This window comes from Desmodus rotundus, chromosome X, assembly GCF_022682495.2.
Source record: "Desmodus rotundus isolate HL8 chromosome X, HLdesRot8A.1, whole genome shotgun sequence".
Lineage (NCBI taxonomy): Eukaryota > Metazoa > Chordata > Mammalia > Chiroptera > Phyllostomidae > Desmodus > Desmodus rotundus.
The window spans coordinates 8,261,527-8,285,975 of NC_071400.1; the positions used below are offsets into that span (position 1 = coordinate 8,261,527).

The 24,449-nt window shown below is 41.8% G+C and overlaps 2 protein-coding genes across 2 annotated transcripts; both read left to right on the plus strand.

Annotated features, from left to right (window-relative positions):
• Nucleotides 1–3,133: 3,133 nt before the first annotated feature.
• On the plus strand, nt 3,134–16,394 carry NONO (non-POU domain containing octamer binding). The gene is made up of 11 exons (XM_024555305.3): nt 3,134–3,241; nt 8,865–9,036; nt 9,977–10,170; nt 11,344–11,645; nt 12,235–12,330; nt 12,521–12,717; nt 13,066–13,150; nt 13,572–13,674; nt 14,263–14,302; nt 14,530–14,639; nt 15,372–16,394. The coding sequence occupies exons 2-11, from the start codon at nt 8,874–8,876 to the stop codon at nt 15,504–15,506; spliced, it is 1,425 nt and encodes a 474-aa protein (XP_024411073.2). The 5' UTR covers nt 3,134–3,241; nt 8,865–8,873; the 3' UTR covers nt 15,507–16,394.
• A 60-nt stretch (nt 16,395–16,454) lies between these two features.
• Nucleotides 16,455–21,163, plus strand: ITGB1BP2 (integrin subunit beta 1 binding protein 2). The gene is made up of 11 exons (XM_024555251.3): nt 16,455–17,050; nt 17,296–17,345; nt 17,435–17,491; nt 17,574–17,716; nt 18,787–18,881; nt 18,987–19,045; nt 19,410–19,480; nt 19,608–19,707; nt 19,973–20,086; nt 20,332–20,394; nt 20,766–21,163. Exons 1-11 carry the CDS (start codon nt 16,987–16,989, stop codon nt 20,988–20,990), a joined length of 1,041 nt encoding a protein of 346 aa, XP_024411019.1. The 5' UTR covers nt 16,455–16,986; the 3' UTR covers nt 20,991–21,163.
• The last annotated feature ends 3,286 nt before the right edge of the window (nt 21,164–24,449 follow it).

The window sequence follows — 24,449 nt, forward strand, 5'->3', positions numbered from 1 at the left end:
ACGCCACGTGACCATGAAGGCAGAGGGATTGCAGTGATGCAGCCACATGCCAAGGAATGCCGCTGGAATCCACCAAAGGCTGGAAAAGACAAGAAACAGTCTCCCCTAGAGCCTCCTGAGGGATCGGGGCCCCTGCCAACACTTTGATTTCAGACTTCTGGCTTCCAGAACTATGAAAGAGTAAATTTCTGCTGTTTTAAGTCACCGAGTTTGTGGCAATATTTCACAGCAGCTTTAGACATGAATACAGTGATGTTTCTGAAGTTCAAACCTATCATACACAGAACAAATTTATTCCCTTTATCTCTTTCAGTCTGTTTCTGTCTTTTTATGTATCTATGTGTATGTATATATGTGAACCCCCTACACACACACACACACAAGTGCATATATGTGATAGATAATCTGGAAGGAAATATACCAAAATGTTAACAGTTATTTCTGCATAGTGGGATTATGATGCTTTTTATACTTCCGTGTATTTTCAAGTTTTTCCCTCAAAAAACATATATTTTATATTACTGTTATAATCAGAAAGGACAATATGTTATCTTTTAAAAAAAACCCTTCAATGTCTCCCCACCACCTACAGATTAAAGTACAAACTTAGAAGTATGGTACAGGCCCTTAATGGTTTGGCCTACCCCTATCTCTCTAAGCCTAATTTCCTATTACTCAGCCTCCCACTTGTCTTCAGCCATGACAAGTTATGTAAAGCACAGCCCATTCCCCCTCATTAGGGCTTGCGTTCTGACACTTCATACTTCGTCAGATTTCTAGGTGCTTCACCTGCTGCCAGATCTGCTCATGAAGCCCAATTGAAATAATCATCACTATGTTATGGTTGTGGTTATGGTTGCGGTTATAGAAAGGAGGGAAGGGGAGAAGGATTGATGCCCTCTTCTCTGTGAGTACATAGAATTGTAGCCAGGTACTTATTTCCATGGTAACCAGGAAAACCAGCAGTCCAAACACCACTATTGTTCCCAAGATTTACAGAGATTCAACAGGTGTCATCACTGCCATGGGTGCTTTGTAAATCTCCAGGTCAGACTGATTCTATATTCTGTAGGACACCAATCAGGTAATCACCTTCATTTTTCAGCAACACGTAATTAGACCTGTGGTTAATCAAAGGCTAGGAGGCTCAATTGATAGGTTTTTTAAGTTAATTCGCACTAATGATGGGTCTGAATTCAACCTCTAGATTAAGACCCAATTCAAAGGTGCTCTTTCCTGTGGAGCCATTCCTGATCCATTCAAGCAAAGCCTTGTTCCTTTGAGTTACCACTTTATCTCTAAGATGCTATTGTTATTTTATTTGCTGACAGTACTGAAATTGTTTGTTTTCATTAACATTTCTATGCCTATGTTGTGATTGTCTTGCGGAGATACACAAATGATGTGTACTTCTGAATCTATAGTACCTTTTTAATAATTTTTTCCTACAACAGATACTAAAAACCATCATGTGGTCCTTAATATTAAAAAGTCCCTATAAATCTTTATGTATTTATATGGAAAGATAGCTAAACTATTTTTTCAGTGAGGCCATGACTCAGAAAAGTATGTATAGCTTAATCCTACATATATAAAGTAGTATAAACATTTCTGTTTGACCAGGACAGTACAAACATAGATAATAGAAATGCAAGAAAGTAGTCATAATTGTAACCACTGGAATGAGTAGAGAGAGACTTTTCTCTTTATGCTATTGGGTATTGTTTGATTTTTTTTCCATGAGCAGGAAAAAATACGTCTTTTCCAGAAAAGATAGAGGTAAAATTTTTTTCATAATAGAAGTTATTAAAAAGTTTGGGTACCACTGGTCTAGATAGTATGCCCAATTATAGTAGCCACTAGCTATATATGAGTAAATTTTAGCAAATTAAAATGAAATCGAATTGACAATTCAGTTCCTCAGTCACACTAGTCCTATTTTAAGCCCTCAATGGTCGCATAAGGCCGGTAGCTATTGTATTGAACAGAGCAGACAGAACATTTCTTTTGTCGCAGAAGGCTCTATTGGACAGTGCAGGTCTAGTTCACTATGTCCCCACATAAGATGGAGCCAGTTGGGACACCCTGAAACCCTCAGTGTGAATTAGTTAATTAGTGGGAATTAACTACAAACACCTACTATGTCCCTACATAGGGTGGAGCCAGTTGGGACACCCTGAAACCCTCAGTGTGAATTAATTAATTAGTGGGAATTAACTACAAACACCTATCAGCTGAGCCTCCTAGCCCTTGATTAACCACAGGGCTAGTTAGGCGTTGCTGAAAAACTGGTGTCCTACAGGGTATAGAATCAGTCTGATCTGGAGATTTACAATGTACCCATGGTAATGATGACACCTGTTGAATCTGTAAATCTTGGGAACAATAGTGGTGTTTGGACTGCTGGTTTTCCTGGTTACCATGGAAATAAGTACCTGACTACAATTCTATGTACTCACAGAGAATAGGGCATCAATCCTTCTCCCCTCCCCTCTTTTTATGACCGTAACCATAACCACAACCATAACCATAGTGATGATTATTTCAGGTGGGCTTCATGGGCGGACCTGGGAGCAGGCGAAGCGCCTAGAAATCTGATGTATGAAGTGTCAGAACGCAAGCCATAATGAGGAAGTGTGAAAAAGAAACATGGCGGGGCCTTTTTTTTCAGTAGGAAAAGGCTAGATCTGTGACATCGAATACAATGACACTGTTACTCTTGCTTCTTGCACAGGCGCAGTGCAGGAATCCTCAGAGCACGCCTAACACGCACATTTTCTTCCCTTCTCCCTCTCTTTCCATTTTCCTCTCTCTCCCTTTTTCCCCCTCTCCTCTCCCCCTCCCATCATTTGGTCTTCCAGTCTTTCCGTTAGCCCGTTTCCGTCTCTCCTTCCGAGCCTCCATCCCCCTCCCCCCTTCCTTTTCGGTCTCTAGCGGACGCAACTAACGCATGCGCAGTAGGTACGAAGCCTCGCTCTTTGTCCCCATCTGTCGTTCACCACAACCTAAGTCTTTCGCATTCGGCAGCCAATAGGATCGTAGAAATGGCGGAAAACTGATTCCGCCTCTGAAGATGAACCTTGATTGGCAGCTTACATAACCAATCGAGAATGCCACTTTGTTTCCCTGGGGAGGCACCGAGCTCCGTCGTCTCGTTTCCGGCCATCGCGCGCTCTTTTCTTGGGACGGTAGAGGCCGTGTAGCGTCGCCGTTACTCTGAGGAAAGAACAGTCGGTAGAGGGTGAGTTTGGGGACGACTTATTTCTCTTTTGAGAGAGGAGTAGGATTTCTCGCGACAAGCGCTGAAGGAAGAGGCTGGGGCAAGGCTAGGTTTGGAGGGAGGCTGGCGGATCGTTCCGAGGCCCCTTGAGGCCTTGTCCCCGCCGCCACACGCGTTTACCAGTCCACCTGCGCGCGGGGGCTTACCGCACTCAAACCTGACTCCCACCGCATTTCTTTGTGCGATGTGGCCTCGAATATTAGTCCTGTCAGTAAGTTCTCTGGGTCTGAGTGTGTGGGGTCTATCATCCCAGAGCCCTGGAGTGGGGGCAGGAGGAGGAGGCGCTTTGTCGGGTGCTCCTCCCCTCGGCCTCGCGAGGCCTTGAATTCCGAATGAGCAACTGGGACCCCCGGGCGGTGTTTCTTTGTCAAAACTCTTAGATGGGAAGTTCATCCGCTCGGGCGGACCCCGCTGCGTTCCTCCTCAGGTTCCTGTATGCGGCCCCCCCGCCCCGTTAAGTCTTGTTGCCTAGCTACGACTCATGTGTAGCATCGCTTTTGAAAAATGAAACTTAATTTTATGGATTTTTTTAATCGAGTATTTCGTACTTGGAGAAAGGGTTGTCGTAAGGTGACACCTTTCTTTGTGTTCTTAACAGAAGTCAAGGTTAGAGAAGACCGGGAGGCACTTTGCTATCTTAAATCTAGGTTGAGGTAGGTGTAGGGTAGCAAGATAAAATATAGGACGCCCCGTTAAATAGAATTTCACATAGCGAATTGTTTTTTACTATACGTTGCATGGGATTCACACACAAACATTTATTTGTCATCGTAAATTAAAATTTTTCTATGTTGTGTATTTTAATTTGATAAATACGCTAACTAGAGGGGGGACACCGGCTAGATTTATACTGTCTTTGCTCAACTTCCTTGTTATTAAATGGAAGGTCCCAAGAAACTCTTAGAAATTTTTTTTAAAAAGGACCTTACCACGTCAGTGTATTCTACAGCTTTCAGGCTGGTTCATAACCAGGAGGCCAGCTCAGTCTGGTAGATTTTTTACCAGATTTTCCCTGTTTTTTCCACTTAAAAAGTTGATCCTTATCCTGAAAATTAAGGGGGCATTTAATTTAGATTTTAGATATGTGTGATATAGTACTTGGTCCTATACCTAAACGTTTGTGCCCAGTATCCCCAGTCTTTCTAAACCAACAATACATATTTTGTCAAGCAAGTCCTTCATCTGGGTTTGTCTTTTTGACAGAAATCCTTGCTGCTGATATTTGTTCTCTTCTCAAAGGTCCCACGGTTAGGGGGCAGTGAATTTATTGCTCAGAAATTTCTGCTCCTATTTCCAAGTTATATTGGTGGTCATCACCAGAAGTAGGTGATTTCATACATTACTTAGTGTTCACTATTGAATGTCTGCTTGGGAAAGGACAAACTGAAGAAGGGATTATAAAGATTAACATTATGGAAATACTTAAAAACACAAAGTCAGGGAATTTGGTTATACAAGTGATTTTTGCTAGAATTCAGAAGAGTGGGGGAAGAATGTAATTGATGACATTTGTCTAACTTACGAGTCCGCCACATGTGGAGATAAGGGTAGTGTCAGCCAGCAGAAACAAGTGCCCGATAATGTACATGATCTCATTTAGTCATTAAAATAACCAGCCCTGCCAGTTAGATATTGTTACCCTCATCTTACAGGTGAGGCATCTGAGGCTCAGAAGTTAGGTGACATGGCTAGTAAGTTCGTTGGACTCTGAAATTGAGGTGAGTTTGATTATAGTGATGAGTAGGAGATTCTCCATTCCCTGCTCCATAGTGCTGTGTGACCTTGGATGGGCATCATTTTTCTTATTCAGAAGTATAATAGTTGTGAGTACTAAATGAGAATGCAGACTTAGCACAGTGCCTGACATATAATGGCTGATAAATATCTTGTAATATCCTCTTAAATACCAGGCTACATTTTCTAAATTCAAAACTAACCTCCCTTGAAGTAATCTTAAATGGTTTAGCACATCCTAGCACTTTGTTTTCAAAGAGGAAGGTCATTCCTACTAAGAAGTTGTAAAATGGCCTTCTTTTCTTTTCTTCTTTTTTATTGTTTGTTTTATTGCTGTCATCCCGATTTTTTCCCTTTTGCCCCCCCTCCACCCAACCCACCCCTAAAATGGCCTTTTTGAAATGAAATGATGAGGTGTGGGTAAGACGTAAATGTAGAATAAGAAGCTCCTTGGATTCTAGCCAAAGATAAGACCTAGTTGAAGAAATGGCTGTGAACATAATTCAAGTTTCTGTTATAGGCCACTTTGGCATTAGGGAAGGGAGAGATGTTTAATACCTGGGACTCAAATAGGAAAAGATCTGATTTCTAATGCCCGCCTTAGCCTGCCTCCAACTGTTGCTGCGATAGACCTTGAATTTTGCATGTTTTTATTTCTATTATGTATTTTATTTTTAAATCATGACTTCCTGTTTTTAAAAAGGTATTCCATTTTCTGTGAAATTGTTATTCATGGCATTTAAAGTTGTTACAACTGTTTGAGAAAAGAATGTTGCACTATGTGGCAAGAGGCACAGATTCAGTTATTCTGTTTGTATCCTAAGGAAATAATTAAGCAGAAAGCTACAAGCACAAAGATATTTACTGCAGCATTATAATAAGAAAACGTTGAAAACAACCTAAATGTCTTATAGTAGAGATTAGTTCAATAGTTTAGTAAATCCATTGAGCTTTATGTAGCTGTTAAAAATTATAATTATGTTGACATTGTAGAAATGAAGAAAAGCTGAATATACAGTGGTGCATTATGATTACAGTCATTGAATTGATAATGTATGTTTTGGAAGGTGAAGAAACAAAAATGGAAATCATGAGAGGAATATTTGCTCTGGGGTGTGCCCCAATATTTAGCTATGAGCATTATTTATAATGGTGAGAAATTACAAGCAACTCAGGTGTCCAACACAACGGTGGCTTGGTTGACTGAATACCATATCCATTAACAATTAATGTAGAAGATTAGAGACATGCAAACTGTCAGTCATATGTCATAAAGTAGAAAAGGAATTATAAAACTATTATGAAATGGTCATACGAATTTATAATAGTTTTTATAATACCCTATTTTGAGTACCTACAAGTATATATAAATCAGTGACTGGAAGGGTATGTACCAGAATGTTAACAGTGACTTTTTTAGTACTGGGTCTTTAGACACCAAAGAAGTGTTTTGTCATAAGTGCTTATTAATGAGAAACATAAAGTTGATGAAGTGACATAAATAAATAAGAAAATCCAAGTCTGGGTTTAAATGTCAACTTCCCAGTGAGGCTTACCTCACAGCTTTTATTTAAAATTACTATCTTCTACCTCTCACTCCCTATCTATCCACTTTCCCTACCACACTGTTTTTCTTTATTTTCTGTTAACACCTCTTCTTAAGTACTATGTAATTTAATTATTATGTATATTGTTTTGTCTCTCACTAGAGGGTAAGATCCCAGAAGATAAGAATCATCGCTTTGTTCATTGATGCACCCCAAGTACCTAGAATAGTGCCTAGCAAATAGTAGGCATTCAGTGAATACTTATTTGTTGAATGAATTAGTAACAAAAGTTAGTAAAAAAAAAAAAAAAATCAATAACCTACAAGCAGGACAGTTGTCATTTTTGCCTACCTTTTGTTACTTTTCTACATCCATGCATTTAAAAAAAAACCTTTCCCTCTTAAAGCATCAACATTTTTCGTGTTTGCATGGTCTTCATAATTTTTAATACTGTGTAACATTCCATTGTATAGACATAACATAATTTATTAAAAAACTCTTCCCCAAATTTTGGGTATGTAAGTAATTTTTATTGTTTTGTTACCATAAAGGCCATTGCAGTGAATATTTTGTGTATGTGGGGTTTTTTTAGCCCAATTTATTTTTAATCTCAGTTTCTTGTATTTGAGTCCATTTATGTATTGACAGCTTAAATGCTGGAATAAATTGTCTATGACTTTGCAATATTATGTGGCTTAAGACCCAGAAATAGAATAAACACATGTAGAATTTACTGTGTAAATATCTTTGAAAAATACCTTTCAAGAACAGATTACAGTTCTACCCTAATGTCTAAAAATGCACTTTTTTTTTAAAGATGTTATTATTTATTTTATTTTTTTAAGGAGGAAGTGAGGGAGAGAAATATCAATGTGTGGTTGCCTCTCATGGGACCCCTATTGGGGACCTGGCCTGCAACCCAGGCATGTGCCCTGACTGGGAATCGAACCAGATACCCTTTGGTTCACAGGCTGGTGCTCAACTCACTGAGCCACACCAAACAGCTCTCTTGTGTGTGTGTGTATTTTCTTCTTTTAATTGTTGTTCAAGTACAGTTGTCTCCATTTTCCCCCCATCTCCCACCCCGATCCCCCCACCTTGGATCCCCCCCCCTTGGTTTTATCCATGTGTCCTTGATTTTAAATTTTAAAGTTATATTCTTAGGGTAAATTTCTAGGAATATCTGAGTTAAAGAATGTGAACATCTTGATAGTTGTTGTTACCTGTTGTGTTATGAAACAACTTTTGGATAGAGTATTTCATAATTGCATCTATGGAATGTAACTTGTACTATTTTAAAGGAATCGTATAATGTTAACACAGTATTCACAAAAAACGTCATTTTTTGTATCTTTTAGCTGAATTCTGACTACGGGGTCTTGTATTCAGGGGAAAGGATTTAGAATTGACTTTGCCCTTTTATTTCATTGACTAAAGGACCGTCTTTGGATGCCGAAGTCTGTCCTCATTTGTTAAACTGATCAGTTAGAAAATTTGCAGTTTAAAACCACCAACTTTTGAATTCAGTCTGAATTGTACCAGGACTTTTCATTTTGTTTTTTAATCTTATTTTGATTTTTAAATGACAGAATTTAATATTTTATGTTTGTATATTCTTTTTTTTTTTTTATTTGTTGCTCTTACTGCTTTGGTAGCCATTTATCTTTCTATTGTGATTAGCAACAATATTTCCTGAGTGCTTACTATATGCCAGTTCCACTGTTTTCACATATTTATTAGTGGACATAGCCACCTCGAGAGGTAGGTATTTATTATACTCTTTATAATAGCTTAAGAAACCAATGCAGAGGTAATTTACTACTAAATAGTACATGACTAGTATTGGGACCATGCTTGGAACCTAAGTATGTCTAACTCTACAGCCCATACTTTTCCTGTTGTTCATTCCATAGTATCTAGTGTAGGCTAGGACTGTGCAAGGTGCCAGAGAAGAACATGGCTTACTAATTTTTGTCCTTGTGATAACTAGAATCTGTTTCCATCGTTGTATTTTTTTTTAATGTGCTTTAATATTATGAGAGGGTCAATTTTTAGGGGTGGATTCTTTTGGGAAGGTAGTTCCCTATTATGTGTAAAATTATTGAACGAGCAGATACCTCAAGTCATTCCTAGTACAAGCTCTTCTCATCTGGTAGTTTTTTATATTATATTTTTTAATGTACTCCTTTGCCACACTATTCAAAATAACCAATTGTTGGGGTCTGGCAAAAGGCAGGTTAGCAAAGGTGACTGATTGCATTCTTAGCACTGAATGTATTTGACAGTTCATATTTTATTTTTAGGGTTTAAAAATGCAGAGCAATAAAACCTTTAACTTGGAGAAGCAAAACCATGCTCCAAGGAAGCATCATCAGCATCACCACCAGCAACACCACCAACAGCAGCAGCAGCAGCAGCAGCAGCAGCCACCGCCACCACCAATACCTGCAAACGGGCAACAAGCCAGCAGCCAGAGTGAGTGCATGTTAAGTGATGGGGTAGAGATAGGTTCCCTCTTGGGAATGGGTTCTTGGATTTTAGATTAGTCTTTTGGGATTACAAAAAATGGGTCTTTGTTCTTCTTTTCTCTGTTTACCTCATAATACTTAGGATAGAAAAAGGCTGATTCTCTGAAACCAAGGAGCAGACATGTTGTAGGATAGCAATTGAGTTTAGGTTGCTTTGCTGTGTTTACACATTTTACTCCTAAACAGATGTCTGCATGTTTTACCTCAGCTTAGTTTCTTTGAGGTAATCACATGACTGGTAGTTAGGAAACATATAGAACAAGCCTTTAAGACTTAATGGAGAAGTAGTCTGGTACTGAGTAATTATTACACTTTTAGCCTGGAGCCTGTGCCAGCCCATTTTTAATTGGTGAAAAGTCTTTAAAAGTATGTTCCCAGTTGTTCAGCAAACTTTGAACACCTGTGGTATGCCTCTAAGACTAGAACCGACTTCAACTGTCTTTATTTCCAGAGATTTCTATGAAGAATGCTCTTTTCTAATTCATTTCTTTACATTCTATTACCCCCAAGCATGAAAGAATGGGAACTATTAAGGTTACGAAGATTGGTGAGATAGGGAAATGGAGCAGTTATGTTTTACATTTAAAAATCTGTCCCTTCTCACATGCATTCCTTGACTTGCATAATTTTCTCTTTGGCCAATAGCTGCTGTATTGTCTTTCTGTCTATGACTTAGTTCAGGTTGGGTCCTGGCATCCCCCCAGATCTCTTGATACTGCTTTCACAGTCTTTTAAGGATAAGTGGTTAGTGGATAGATTGCATTGGGAAATAGTGTTTCGTTTTCCTATAGCAGTTAGGTTTCCTAATCTAGCAGTAGTCGTAGCTCTTTGAGAATGACTGTAAATCTCTTTCCTCAATCTTTGATTGACTGTGTGTCTTCTCTCAGATGAAGGCTTGACTATTGACCTGAAGAATTTTAGGAAACCAGGAGAGAAGACCTTCACCCAGCGTAGCCGGCTCTTTGTGGGCAATCTTCCTCCTGACATCACTGAGGAGGAAATGAGGAAACTATTTGAGAAATATGGGAAGGCAGGCGAAGTCTTCATTCATAAGGATAAGGGCTTTGGCTTTATCCGCTTGGTAAGCAACTGTAGGTTTATAGAGCAAAGCTGGGGAATGATGGATATGGAAAATTAGATAGTAAATAATTCTCAGATTGTCTCTCAAAACCTCATAGGTTTTTATTTTGTTTTAAGAATAACAGGTTTATTTGTCTAAGATACTAGGGCTAAAGTAGGCCCTTTGGAATTGTTTTAATTGGGAAATTTTAAACATACGGAAGTAGACAGAATAGTATATTGAACCTGCACATACTACTCAGCATCAGGAATTAACAACTCACAGTTCATCTTGTTTTATGTATACACTCTTCCCCTATTTACTACCCTTCAGAAATATTGTAATATGTTAGGGGTTTTTTCCCAGGAAAAATGGAAAAAGGTTTTTATTTTAGTAATGGTCAAAGTTTATGTAATTTATTTCCAGAGCCCTCCTACTACATGTATTGTCTCACTTAAGACTCTTTAAAACCATGAGGGGACAGTTTCATTTGTATCTATTTTTTAAAATGTAATTGTGCTAAAATAAATATAACAAAATTTATCATCTTAATTATTTTTAAGTGTAGATCTCTTTTAAAAAATCTAATTTGATTTAGGAAACATGTAAAGTGTATGGGGGGCACCTTTTTAGGCATTATTTGTCTCCATAAGTGAGGAACATGATGTGGTCAGAACTAGTATTCCTTCCAGATTTACCACTCACTCAAGACTCTATAGGCAAGTCATGTTCTCTGGGGCTCAGATTCCTCTTCAGTAATGTGGAGGGGGTCCCATCAAGGTCTGTGGTTCTAAAGAGGCCTCTTGGAGGAGATAAGTGATTCTGGTAACTTGTATATAGCTAGCTGAAATTTAAATATTCTAGCTACTGTATTGTAAAGGTAGGTTTTAGGCTGGTCATTGTTGTCCACATGATCTGTTACCACTTGGGAGAATAACCTGTGACACTGATGGACATGTAAGTGTTGCTAACTTTTAGGATTTCCAGTTGGATTTATTGCAAGGCCATCAGAGCACTTACGCTAACCAAAGAGTTAACTGAAACACACAGTTCCATTCTCCCAGTTCGATCCATGTTTATTATTACACTTGTAGCCAAACTCCTGCATTTTGCATTGAGCTATGTTACTTTAGACTCTTGATAACTGCAGTTGTTCTTTCAAACTGAATTATTCTAACTTCCTCTGCTTTCTAGGAAACAAGAACTCTGGCAGAGATTGCTAAAGTGGAGCTGGACAACATGCCACTCCGTGGAAAGCAGCTGCGTGTGCGCTTTGCCTGCCATAGTGCATCCCTTACCGTTAGAAACCTTCCTCAGTATGTGTCCAATGAACTGCTGGAGGAAGCCTTTTCTGTGTTTGGCCAGGTGGAAAGGGCCGTAGTCATTGTGGATGATCGAGGAAGGCCCTCTGGAAAAGGCATTGTTGAATTCTCAGGGAAGCCAGCTGCTCGGAAAGCTCTGGACAGATGCAGTGAAGGCTCCTTTCTGCTAACTACGTGAGTTGAGGGGTCGTTTTCAGAAATAGACCATAGCTAGCTACTTCCTTTCGTGGTCTGGGGAGTTAGCCTTTAGGAACCCTATTCCTTTGGCATTTAAAGACTGTCGATACTAATTCAGCTTTCTAATAGGGTTTTCAGTGCAGTCTTAAATTAATGCAAGTGTGAGGATTAAGAAATAAACTTTTTTCAGTCCTTCAGCAGGTCGTCATCTAATCAGTATTAAATCTCCCCTTTGAAGTTTTATAATTCTGAAAGTTGTTTTGTGCATGCAACATCTTAGTATTTACTCCAAGTTAATGTCTGGAGTTCTGTAGATACCCGGATATTTAGGCTGCACTTAACTACCATATCTACTTACTTTGAACATTTTAAGGTTGCATTCAGAGATACGAATCTTGACTTGATCCTATCAACCCCAGGTTCCACATAATGCTACTAAAAGGAATTGGTTACTTGGGACTGGGTGTAAAACCCCTTCAAAAGGTTTATTGTCTACTCCTGACCTCTAAAACTAGTTCATTGTGTCAGTGGCAGCTGTAGAGAGGAAGCCTAGTGTAGGGTATTATTTGATCTTTCTTTTTCCCAGATTTCCTCGGCCTGTGACTGTGGAGCCCATGGACCAGTTAGATGATGAAGAGGGACTTCCAGAGAAGCTGGTTATAAAGAACCAGCAATTTCACAAGTATGTGGTTCTGGCAGATTCCTTGTTAGGTGTTTGACTGTTTTTAAGGAAGCTTGTAAAAGGATGTATAAAAGAGGCAGGCCTTTACTATATGTGTTCACTGGCATCCATTATTTTGGCCCTCAGGAGGAATGCCTTACATAGTTAGAATCTTGAACAGAGTTTTACTAACCCAGGAACTTGTCTTTAGGGAGCGGGAGCAGCCACCTAGATTTGCACAGCCTGGCTCCTTTGAGTATGAGTATGCCATGCGCTGGAAGGCACTTATTGAGATGGAGAAACAGCAGCAGGACCAAGTGGACCGCAACATCAAGGAAGCTCGTGAGAAACTGGAGATGGAGATGGAGGCTGCTCGCCATGAGCACCAGGTCATGCTAATGAGGCAGGGTGAGTATAGGCCTATATGTCTTAAAATTAGAAAAAGGACGAAAATAAATTTTTTCCCGGAGTTTCTTTGTATCAATCAGTAGAGAAAGGCCTAAACCTCTGCTTTTATTCTCTGAAATATTTTGTTGATCTTGGTAGGCAAATGAGCTTGGAGATGTGGCAGAGAATACTGGATTCTGTGGAGAAAGGAAATAATAGGTTTGGCTTTATTTTTGGAATCTGGATACCTCGGATGGCCACTCAGGGATTATATATCCCCTTTGCTTCCTAGATCTTTAATTATGGAAAATTTTTGGGCCCATATGAGGAGAATGAAGAGTACTCTCAATCAGTATGTTGCTTTTCTAGATCTGATGAGGCGTCAAGAAGAACTTCGGAGGATGGAAGAGCTGCACAACCAAGAAGTGCAAAAACGAAAGCAACTGGAGCTCAGGTAACCCTTCTCACCCCCTTTTCTCTGACAACTCTAAAAGGTAATGTCTCATTCCTGCTTCCTACCACCATGCTACCTCATGCATTTGTAAATATATTGGCAAACATTTCTGGCTGTTTTCTGAAGTTCTCCCTTTGCAAGGGAGATGTTTCAGCTGTCTGTCGTTCTAGGAATTATTTAGGGCTACCCCAAAGAGAAAGCAGCTGAATGCTGGTCATGTGAGGCTCCCTTGGAAAAGGAGAACTTTTTTCCCCCAAGGGACATATCTGGGCTGCTTTAGGGCTGGGCACATTTAACATTGAGTTTGCTGGAGAACTATGATAATTTTCACTGGGCTCTTGATCCCTTTGGCTGAGTCCCCTATTATCTGCTTAAGTTCTGGAATGCCTCTGCTTAAATACCTTGGCAATTCTCTGTGTAGGCAGGAAGAGGAGCGCAGGCGCCGTGAAGAAGAGATGCGGAGACAGCAGGAAGAAATGATGCGGAGACAGCAGGAAGGATTCAAGGGAACCTTCCCTGATGCGGTACATCTCCTTTGTGCCTGTGCTGTACCAGGCCAGTCATGATGTCACAAAGCCACCATGAATTGTCTGCCACCAGGGCTATACAATACACCAGGTTATGTATTTGATTTAGGAAACAATTTTTCCAGTCTGTGAAATTCCTTTTAGAAAGAATTCACAGGAAGTAAAGGTAAGGTTTGAAGGAGAGCTCTTTTTGCCCCACAGGCAATTTAGGATGAAAAGCTGGGGCCTAGCGTATGCAGTTTAGACTTAGTGACTGCAGGATGAGGTATATGCAGTTCCGTAGCCACCTTGATGAGTCCCCTGCTGTCCTCGCAGTTGTACAGGTTGGAGTTGTAAAAAAAAAATCAGCCATCTTTCCCCTTTCAACACTCCTATACCTAAGAGGAGGCTCTGACTTGTGTCCTATTAGCTGATTTTGAACTCACTGCATAACTTGCGAGGAGCTGTTGGTGTTCCTCAGCTTGGTCTCAGTGCACTTGGGATGTGTTATCACTCTATGTACTTCCCCTAGTGTGTGGTCCTCAGTGAATGGTGGTAGAATGCAGTGCCGTCTTAGACACAAAGCATGTTTCTTTGTTTTTTTAGAGAGAGCAGGAGATACGGATGGGCCAGATGGCTATGGGAGGTAAGGAATCAGGAGGTTAATGACTCTGATTTCCATTTTGTCTCATCTCTGCTGAACTATGTAGCTTATCTCATATAGGCCAGATTTAAGTAGTTTACATTTCTGGGAGCGTCATTTTGGGGGGTGGGGTAATGTTTCTTAGCCCAAATATCTTGAGTTGTTTCCTTTATAACAGAAAGAGACCAACAATATCAGTCTCCTGTACTGATCACACTACTCTGCTTTAGGTGCTATGGGCATAAATAATAGAGGCGCCATGCCCCCTGCTCCTGTGCCTGCTGGTACACCAGCTCCTCCAGGACCTGCCACTATGATGCCAGATGGAACCTTGGGATTGGTAATAAAATGTGGGGCCTTAGAGTAACTCTAAATGGTGATAGGAGAAGAAAGGACTTTGCCTCCACAGTCCCTGGGCCTGCCATAATTTTGCTATAGATAACTGTTTAGAACCACTGTTATCCATTAAATGTAACCTCGAGATCTTTATTTTTGAATCTTGAGCAAACCCAGTCTCAAACTATACTTTATTAGGAGTAAGCAGAGGCCTTTGATAGGCCTGTCTCACTGTTCCGTTGTTTCCCTGGGTGAACAGGTTCTTTGTTGAGAAGGCAGTGAAGGCTAGGCATTATCGCATAAAATAGGTGTAAATCCAAAAGGCTTTATGGTTTATACAATCCTGAGGTAGTTTTAGCTCTCATGTCAAAAATGTTAAAACAGGATAAGCTTCAGGTTGCTTGAAGAGTGATGTCCTGCCCTTGTCTGTGAACCTAGTTTAGGACAAAACATGTAGGTCAAACTCACCCATCCTAGGAATTCAGTGTGTGATATTGCTTAGCCAATAAGAATAGGGATAGAAAGTTAAAGGTGTAGGATGGGTGGGTGGGTCTGTAATCCAGGCAACCTGTCTTTCAGGGACATCTATCCACAGAGTTTTAAACAGGTTTAGGCACCCCCAGCATCAGGAGCCTTGAAAAATTGGGTGGAGATGGCCTCCAAGGGAGGGGCTGCACGTGGGATGGGAAGCTTAGGACACAGGTTATATCGTAATGTTACTCTTTTTCCCTTTAAGACCCCACCAACTACCGAACGCTTCGGCCAAGCTGCTACAATGGAAGGAATAGGGGCAATTGGTGGAACCCCTCCTGCGTTCAACCGTGCAGCTCCTGGAGCTGAATTTGCTCCAAACAAACGTCGCCGTTACTAATAAAATTGCATTGTCTAGTTCCCCAAAACCCTTAAGAGATGGACCCTTTTTGGACTAGCCGGAATTCTACCCTGGAAAAGTGTTAGGGATTCCTCCCAATAGTTAGGTCTTCCCTGCCTGTACTACTCTAGAGAGTATGCTGGAGGCAGAGGGCAAGGGGGGGGCAATATTTAACAAATGAATTCTGTATGGTATATCATTTAATCATATCTGTGTGGTGCATTCCTGAAGTCTCATGCGATTATTGAGGGCCTGGGAGGGTGGGAACAATGGCAAAGTGGATCCACTTAGAGCCCCCATTAATCTTGATCATTCCATTCTTTGTTTATCCTGTTGTATTTGCTTTCTCATTCTTAACTTCCCTAACCCCAGAGACACTGCCACATATACCCCGAAACCCACCAACATCCTCTAATGAATTTAGCCCTATCACTCCATTCACTCCCAGGTGGGAATTCAGGCAAATGTCCGCAGAGGTCACAGATAACATACATACGGTTCTGTTATATCCCATATATTATCCCTTCGTGTCCTAAGGAAGACATTTTCTCTTAGAGATTTTCATTTTAGTATATCTTTTTAAAAAATCTTGTGTTAACTTGCCTCCTTCTTCTTCTTGGGTAGGGACGACCCAGGAATGGCGGTTTTGTGTCTGATGTTGCTGTTAACAGCTTTTCTTGATAGGCCTAGTACAATCTTGGGAACAGGGTTGCTGTATGCTGAATGTTCGACAGTAGCTCTTAGCCTCGCCTATCCTAGGTAGTTACGCTGTGCATTTTTTTAATTGGTGTACCATGTTTGATTTGTCCCTGATACCTCTGGAGTTTTTCTGGAAAATGGAGCAGTAATGCAGCATCAACTTATTAAAATACATTTTAAGCCTTTTAATCTTTGTGCTGTTTTTGAAGGGGAAGGGAGGGAGGGGAGTTGTGTCTCAGGAGATGAGCAGTAGGTTTTATAAAGTATTTATCATCCATCTAGGCAAACGTGGCGGGAGTTGGGTGCATACTGTGGTTGACAAAGATCCGGTGCTATTGGTGGCACACAGAAGTAATAAGGATGGGAGGGAAACTGCTTTGAAAGAAAAAATGGGCTGGGGGACTGGGGTACCCTCACTGAGCTGGGAGGGGTCTCCATTGCTATTTGTTTCTGAGCAGCTGCTGGTATGTCAGAGGGTTGGAATTGGCATGGTAAATCTAAAACGGTCTCAGTGCTTAGCTGACCTCACCCAAGTTCCAAGCCCTACTCTGCCTGATCCTTTTCTTGAGCCTCAGAGCTAAAATGCTCCTGAGCTTTTTCCTATTGGCTGGGAAGACCAGTTGAAGTTCCCTTGCCCATGTTAGGAGGTGTACGCCTCCTGAACTAAAGATAGACACAGCTGGCCCTTCCAGGCAGCTAAAAGCTTCCAGACTTAAGAGGTGTTCCCCACTCGGCAGCCAGACTCCTTGAAATACCCTTTCAGTAATTTATCAACGCCTCCATGTCTCTGCTGTGCCATAACAAAGGCTGTGGGCAGCACTTTGACCCCAGTACCAACTTTCCTGGTGAGTAATCCTGGTCTTGCCAGGGGGCTCTGGGTGCTGGGGAGTGGTCATCTGTGGGCATTCGGTTAGTAGAAACATTCAGCATACCTGCCCTGGTTTAACTGGTCTGGATGGTCTTCAATCTTTACTGATTTTTTTTTTTTTTTTATATATATTGAAAAACCGTAGTATATAAACCTGGGGAAGAGGTAAGAAGTGACATTTGGTATCCCTTCCTTTCTTGATCCTTCTACCGGTATCCACAGATTCCTGTTGCCATCACCCTGGGATCCCAATCTTCCACGATGCACTTAAGGTGAGGTATAGGTGAGGGGGGATATAGCAAGAGCCATTCCCAAAGGAAATACACCCAGGAATCTAAGCTGAGCTGGGTCTCGTTATCAGGGTTGGTCCTGCTGCCGGAAGCGAACTGTAGATTTCTCTGAGTTCTTAAACATCAAGGTAAAATTCTTTACTTCCTTAGATTCTTCCCCTAATAGAAGGATTCCATCTCTAATCCTCCTCTCCTTATCCTGTGTACTAGGGCTGTACTGTGGGACCACACTGTGCTGAGAAGCTCCCTGAAGCCCCTCAACCTGAGGGCCCTGGCACAAGCAGTTCACTTCAGGAGCAAACACTGACTGCGATTCCAAAGTCAGCAGAGGCTTTGCTCCGGGAGAGGCCCAAGTAAAGAGGAGGTCCCAGGGTTTTTGCTACAGTCATGGAGCTTCCTAGGACTGACTAATAATGGGTCACTGGGGTTTGGGAGCTAGGGAGATGTGAGGAGAGCCAGGTATCAGGGTTTGGTGTATTTTTCATGCCATGGGGGAAATCTGGAAATAATAGTGTCCTTTGCTGTAGGGTGGTTTGGGGTGATGGGATAGGTATTTTAACAGCAGATAGCCCTTCATGAACACATACTTAGTTACAATGCAAGGGGGAATTGATGGGAAGGACTTAATCTCTTTTTGGAAAAGAGCTTTATAGTAGTTTTTTTATTTTATTTATTTTATTTATTTTTAGAGAGGGGGAAGGGAGGGAAAAAGGGAGAGAAATATCATTGTGCAGTTGCCTCTTGTGTGCACACTACTGGGGACCTGGCCTGCAACCTAGGCATGTGCCCTGACTGGGAATCGAACCATTGACCCTTTGGTTTGCAGGCTGGCACTCAATCCGCTAAGCTATACCAGCCAGGGGTAAAATAGTTTTTTAAAAAATTGATTAGAGAGAGAAAGGACAGGGGTAGAGAAAGAGAAACATTGATTCGTTGATTCTGGTATGTACCCTGACCAGGGATCAAACCAGCAACCTTAGCCTATTGGGATAATTCTTCAACCAGCTGAGCTACCTGGCCAGGGCTAAAATAGTTTTACATCAAGAAAAGGATGCAGTAATATTAGCAGCCAGGAGGCTGCAGAGAAGAGTTAGTTAATTTTGTGGAAATAGTGTGCACAACAGAAGAAAGTCATATTAGGTCCACAATTAATTAGAGGAAGAAGAAATGGTGTGACTCTACAGAGAAATGTGAGATTTAAAGCAACTGAGTGAGTAGATGGGAAGAGAAGTCCTGGGGATTTCCCCCGGGTCAGGGACTTGGGATGCCACAGAGGAAAATTGGCAATGGGGCTGCTACCCCATCTCTCCAACCCTGACCCCACTTTCACCAGACTCTTCGACTCCATTAGCACTGGGGAGTGTTGGAGCTGTCAGTCGTGGTTAATGAGTCAGAACTAAATCACCGCCCCCCTTATCCCTAGGTCAGAGTTGCCTCCAAAGCTGCTTCCACTAAATATATCCCAAGCCCTGGAAATGGCATTGGAACAGAAGGAATTAGACCATGAATCTGGAGCAGGTAACTGGGTTCTTAGTAGGACAGGCCTCACAGACTGGAATTTAGTGAAAGTGGCAATTGGGTGGAGGGAATGGATAGGTTCCTGACTCCATTTCCCTTGCCTAGGAATTGACAGTAGTCTGATCCGGACTGGTTCCAGCTGCCAGAACCCAGGATGTGATGCTGTGAGTGAGAGTTTGTGGGGGCTCAAGCGTGTGGCTGAGGGATACTATACCCTAGGGATGACTGGGAATAGATATGAGGTTGTGTGGGGTACACTTTTTAGAAAGATTTTATTGATTTTTAGAGAGGGGAAGGGAGGGAGAAAGAGAGGGAGAGAAACATCAATGTGTAGTTGCCTCTCACACACCCCCTACTGGGGACCTGGCCCGCAACCCAGTCATGTGCCCTGACGGGGAATCGAACCAGCGACCCTTTGGTTCGCAGACCGGCTCTCAATCCACTGCCAGGGATTGAGACCAACCAGCCAGGGCGTGTGGGGTACACTTTAGAATGACCTGATTGTTTTTCTATTCTCTTTGATCTTAGGTTTACCAAGGCCCTGAGAGTGATGCTACTCCATGTACCTACCACCCAGGAGCACCTCGATTCCATGAGGGGTGAGGGAGAGTACTGGGTGGGCTTCAAGAAAGGTTTCTCCCAATGTTGATCATAAGATAGCATAAGATAGGAGTGAAGGCTTGTGGGATTGGAAAGGGATTCAGGTGAATTATCTTCCTACCTCAGGATGAAGTCTTGGAGCTGTTGTGGCATCCAGACCCTGGATTTTGGGGCGTTCCTGGCACAGCCAGGATGCAGAGTTGGTAGGCATGACTGGGGAAAGCAGGTAAGCTCCAACTTTCCTGAACTCTTGATTAGAATCCAATTGCAGAAATGATTTTTCCTCCCTGCACCTCGTAGCCAAGCTCTCTTATCTTCTCCCTTTTGTATGGACCAGATAAGACACTGCTCCTTATCCCCCAACAGCCTAGAAGCTTTGCAATATAAGGTGGTGTTAATCTTTCTGAGGCTGTCTCTTTTCCACACAAACCGTGAGAACTCCTCTTGGGTTAAGAGTTCATTTCTACCGCCATTTCACATCTTCTCTTTAGCTACCAGCGTCTTGCCGTCACGACTGGCACCAGACAGATTCCTTAGTCGTGGTGACTGTGTATGGCCAGATTCCACTTCCTGCGTTCAACTGGGTGAAGGCCAGTCAAACTGAGGTGAGGAATGTCTGATGCTGGACAGGAGGCTAGTGAATTGGGTGATACAGCAATCTTACAGGCAGAGTGGCTGTGTGTGGTTTCCACGTGGGCTCCATAGTCCCCTGACGGGAAGGTAGAGCTGTTAGGCCATGGCTCTCTGACTGACGTGTGGATGTGTGGATCACACCTGTGGCCTGGTTCGTTGTCATGACTTGTTTTGACCTTCTGGCATTGTTACTACCCCTGTCATTCTTTTCTCTCAGCTTCATGTCCACATTGTCTTTGATGGTAACCGTGTATTCCAAGCCCAGATGAAGCTCTGGGGGGTAAGTGAAGCTAAGGGGGCACAGGAGGGGGGCAGGTGGGGTGAAAGGAAGGGCCAGACTGCGATGAAGAGAGGGTGTCTTCAGGAAAGGAGCTGCTGTGGGAACAATGGAGGTTTTCTCTTCATTTGCTTTGAAATTCTCTCTCACCTTCTCCCTCCCTCTTTTTCTCTCTCTCCTCCCTCTTTTCCCTCTCTGCTTCCTTTCTTTCTCTCTCTCCCTTACTATGTTGTCTTATTCCTCCACCTTTTCCCCCACCTTACATTTGGATTTTTCTCCCTGTCATTTATGACCACCCCACCCTGACCTCAATTCCTTTGATTTCCTCATTTTCTCTTTTTTCCTCCGTTCCTCTACCTTTCCCTCTTCCTCAGGTCATAAACGTGGAGCAGAGCTCTGTCTCCTTGATGCCATCTCGGGTTGAAATCTCCCTGGTGAAGGCTGACCCAGGATCCTGGGCCCAGCTGGAGCACCCTGACGCACTAGCTGAGAAGGCTAAGGCAGGGGTTGGGTTAGAGATGGATGAGGACGAATCTGAGGATTCAGATGATCTGAGCTGGACAGAGGAGGAGGACGAGGAGGAGGCGATGGGGGAGTAGGGACACCAGACAGTCAAGTATCGGGACAGGACCTCAGTGACTCTCTTAGGATCTCAGAGACCAGGGTATGGTTGGCCATGTGGTCTTGAGCAGCAGGAGGCTGAAGGAGGGGAGAACAAAAGTATCCAAACCGTGCTGTTTTTTCCCTTAAATAAATCGTGTATTCTACAGTTGCACATAGTGTCGTTCTCTCACCTCACCATCTAAAATTGTATTCATTCCCCCCAACTTCTGTGTGTGTCCGGCACACATGTGCAGAAAGAAACACAGGAACATTCAATCTAGCCTTCACAAGCACCAGGTATTTACTGAGTACTTACTATGTGCCCAGTTATGGGTTCGGCGGTTTAGAGATATTTGAGAAACAGCAGACTTACTCATTCCTCTCAGGAGAATTACAGTCTGGCCAACAAGTCATGGCTAAGCTACTGGAAATGATAATAAACATTGTCAGGTAGTTACACGGAGTGCTAAATTGTGCAGTCCAGTTTTTAAGAGCTGTAGGAATTGAGAGAATGGAGAGATGGATGTGGACTGTGAGTAGAAAGGGAAGGCTCCATGGAAGAAGTACTTTTTTTTTTTTTTAACAGCTTTATTGAGATACAGTTCATATACCATACAACACCCATTTAAAGTGTAAAATTCAATGTTTTTTTTTTTAAGCATACTCAGAGTTGTGCGACCACAGTCCATTTTAGAACATTTTCATCGCTCCAAAAGAAACCCTGTACCCATTAGCAGTCGCTCCTAATTTCCCTTCAAACTCCTAGCCCTGGGAAATCACTAATCTACTTTCTGCCTCCATGGATTTACCTATTGTAGATATTTCATATGAATGGAATCATACACTATTTGTTCTTCTTTGACTGGTCTCCCTCTTAGAATAATATTTTCAAAGTTCAACCATGTTTAACATGTATCAGGGCTTCATTCCTTTTTGTGAACAAGTAATAGCCCACTGTGTGATATACCACATGTTGTTTATCCATTCATCAGATGAAGGACATTTGGGTTTTTCCCACTTTTTGGCCATTATGAGTAATGCTGCCCTGAACATCCATGTACAGTACAAGTTTTTATGTGGACCTATGTTTTCATTTCTCTTGGGTATATACCTAGGAGTGTGACTTCTGAGTCAAATGGTAACTTTAACCTTTTGAGCAACTGCCAAACTGTTTCCAAAGAGACTGCGCCGTTTTACATTCCCATGAGCTGTGTAAGAGGGTTCCAATTTCTCCACATCCTCAATAACAGTTATTTGTCTTATTTTACTAGATCCATCCTAGTCAGTACGCAGTGGAATCCCATTGTGGTTTTAATTTGCATTTCCCTGATGGCTACTGATGTTGAGCATCTTTACATTTGCCCATTGGCAATTTGTCTCTTAATTTGGAAAAATGCCCGGTCATACCCTTTGCCCATTTGCTAATTGCATTATTTGTCTTTTTATTGAGTTGTAAGTAAGAGTTTTTAAAATATATTTTGGAGGCAAGTCTCTTGTCAGATACATGATTTGTAAGTATTTTCTCACATCACGTGTGTTGTTATTCCACTTCCTCGATGGTGTTTTATGAAGTCCAGTTACTCTAATTTTCCTTTGGTTTCTTATCCTTTGATGTCATATCCAAGAAACCATTGCCTAATCCAAGGTCCTATTTGGATTAGGAAGATTTGGTCCTATTTTTTTCTTCTAAGAGTTTTATAGTTTTAGCTCTTACATTTAGGTCTTTGACCCATCTTGAGTTAACTTTTGTATGTGGTCCGAGGTAGAGGGTCCAACTTTACATTTATGCATATGGACATCCAGTTGTCCTGGCACTATTTTTTGACAACTCCTCTGTCCCCATTGAATTGTCTTGGCACCCTAGTTGCAAATCAATTGACCATAGCTCCAGCCCATGTGGCTCAGTTGGTTTGGCATCATCCTTCATCCTGCAGACTGAAAGGTCACTGGTTCAATTCCCGGTCAGGGCACATGCCAAGGTTGTGGGTGCGGTCCCAGGTTGGGGCATAAAGTGCCTGATCTTAATGTACAACTTTTTTCTATCTTCTTGTCAAAATCAGGGGACCAGCAACTACCCAGAAATCCAGGAGAGGATGGAGGTGAGGAATCAGAAAGTTCAAGTAACCCTTGTTGCATATAAACTTCATAGATGAAATTTCAAATTTATAGCATTGATAAAGCAGTGTACTAGCTCATTTTACATAACCCAAAACCTAAAATATAAGAAATTTTCATGCAGGCATATAACATTGATAACAACAACCGTAGCTACTGTTTCTGATTACAAACTTAACCTGCCAGACACCGTGCTCAACGCTTTGCACATATTATCTAATTTAATCCCCCACTTCCCACCATGAAATCTTTGTATTTGTTCACATTAGTCCCCATCCTCTCCCTATCTCCTTTTATACTCTCATTTCTCCCTACAGCGCTTTGTATCCTGTCCCCTCACATCTTCCGAGAAACCTTAACATCGTTAGTTATCCTTTCTCTTTCCTCTTTATTCAACCTTTCCCTCCTGTTGGACATTTTCATTGGCATTTAAATCGGCTCAGGTCTCTCCAATCTTACAAACACCATTTCCCTTGAGTTCACACCCCTCTCTAGCTACTACTTACCTCTCTTCTCTCCTTTATAACTAAACTTGAAGTAACTGCTTTTTCCATTTCCTTCTTCCTAATCCCTTCGCAACACACTTCAGTCTGTCTTCCAACCCCTCCATCTGTGGTGATCAAGTCACCATGGGCCACCAAGTCACTGAGTCCAGTGGATACTTACTTTTAGTCCTCACCTTGCTTGATCTCTCAAGCAAAATCTGACACCCAGGACGGTATCTTCCTTGAAACACATTGGCTTCTATGACCCACCGCTCCTCTTGGTTGTCTTGCTACATCTCTGGCCATTCCTTTCGGTCTCCTTTGCAGGCTCCTCCTCTTCTACCTGGCCATTCAGTGATGAAGTTCTTGAGGACTCAGCCCCTAGGCTTTCTGTCTTATATGTAACCTTTCTAGACACTCTCATCGTCTATGCCTGTGATTTGGAATACCACCCACATGGCGATGGCTCACACATTTTTCTCTCTAGGACATATCTTTCCTTTGAAGTCCCGAACTGAGTGTTATAGTACTAACGGCTAACACGTATTTGGAACAGCATCTGGCATATAGCAAGTACTGTATAAGTGTTTGCTATATTAGTACTATTACTCCGCTTTCTCTTCATCAAAAGCTTTCGCCTCAGACTATTTGGAAAGTTGGGGTGTTTTTTTCTCAGGAGGGATACATCTCCAGTATCCAATTTTATAATGTTTCAGTAAGAAAATAGCATTCTCTTGATGGTCAGATTTTGCTATCATTTTTTAAAAATATATTTTATTGATTACACTATTACAGTTGTCCCATTTTTTTCTCCCCTTTATTCCCTTCTGTCCTGCACCCTCCCTCCCTCTAGCA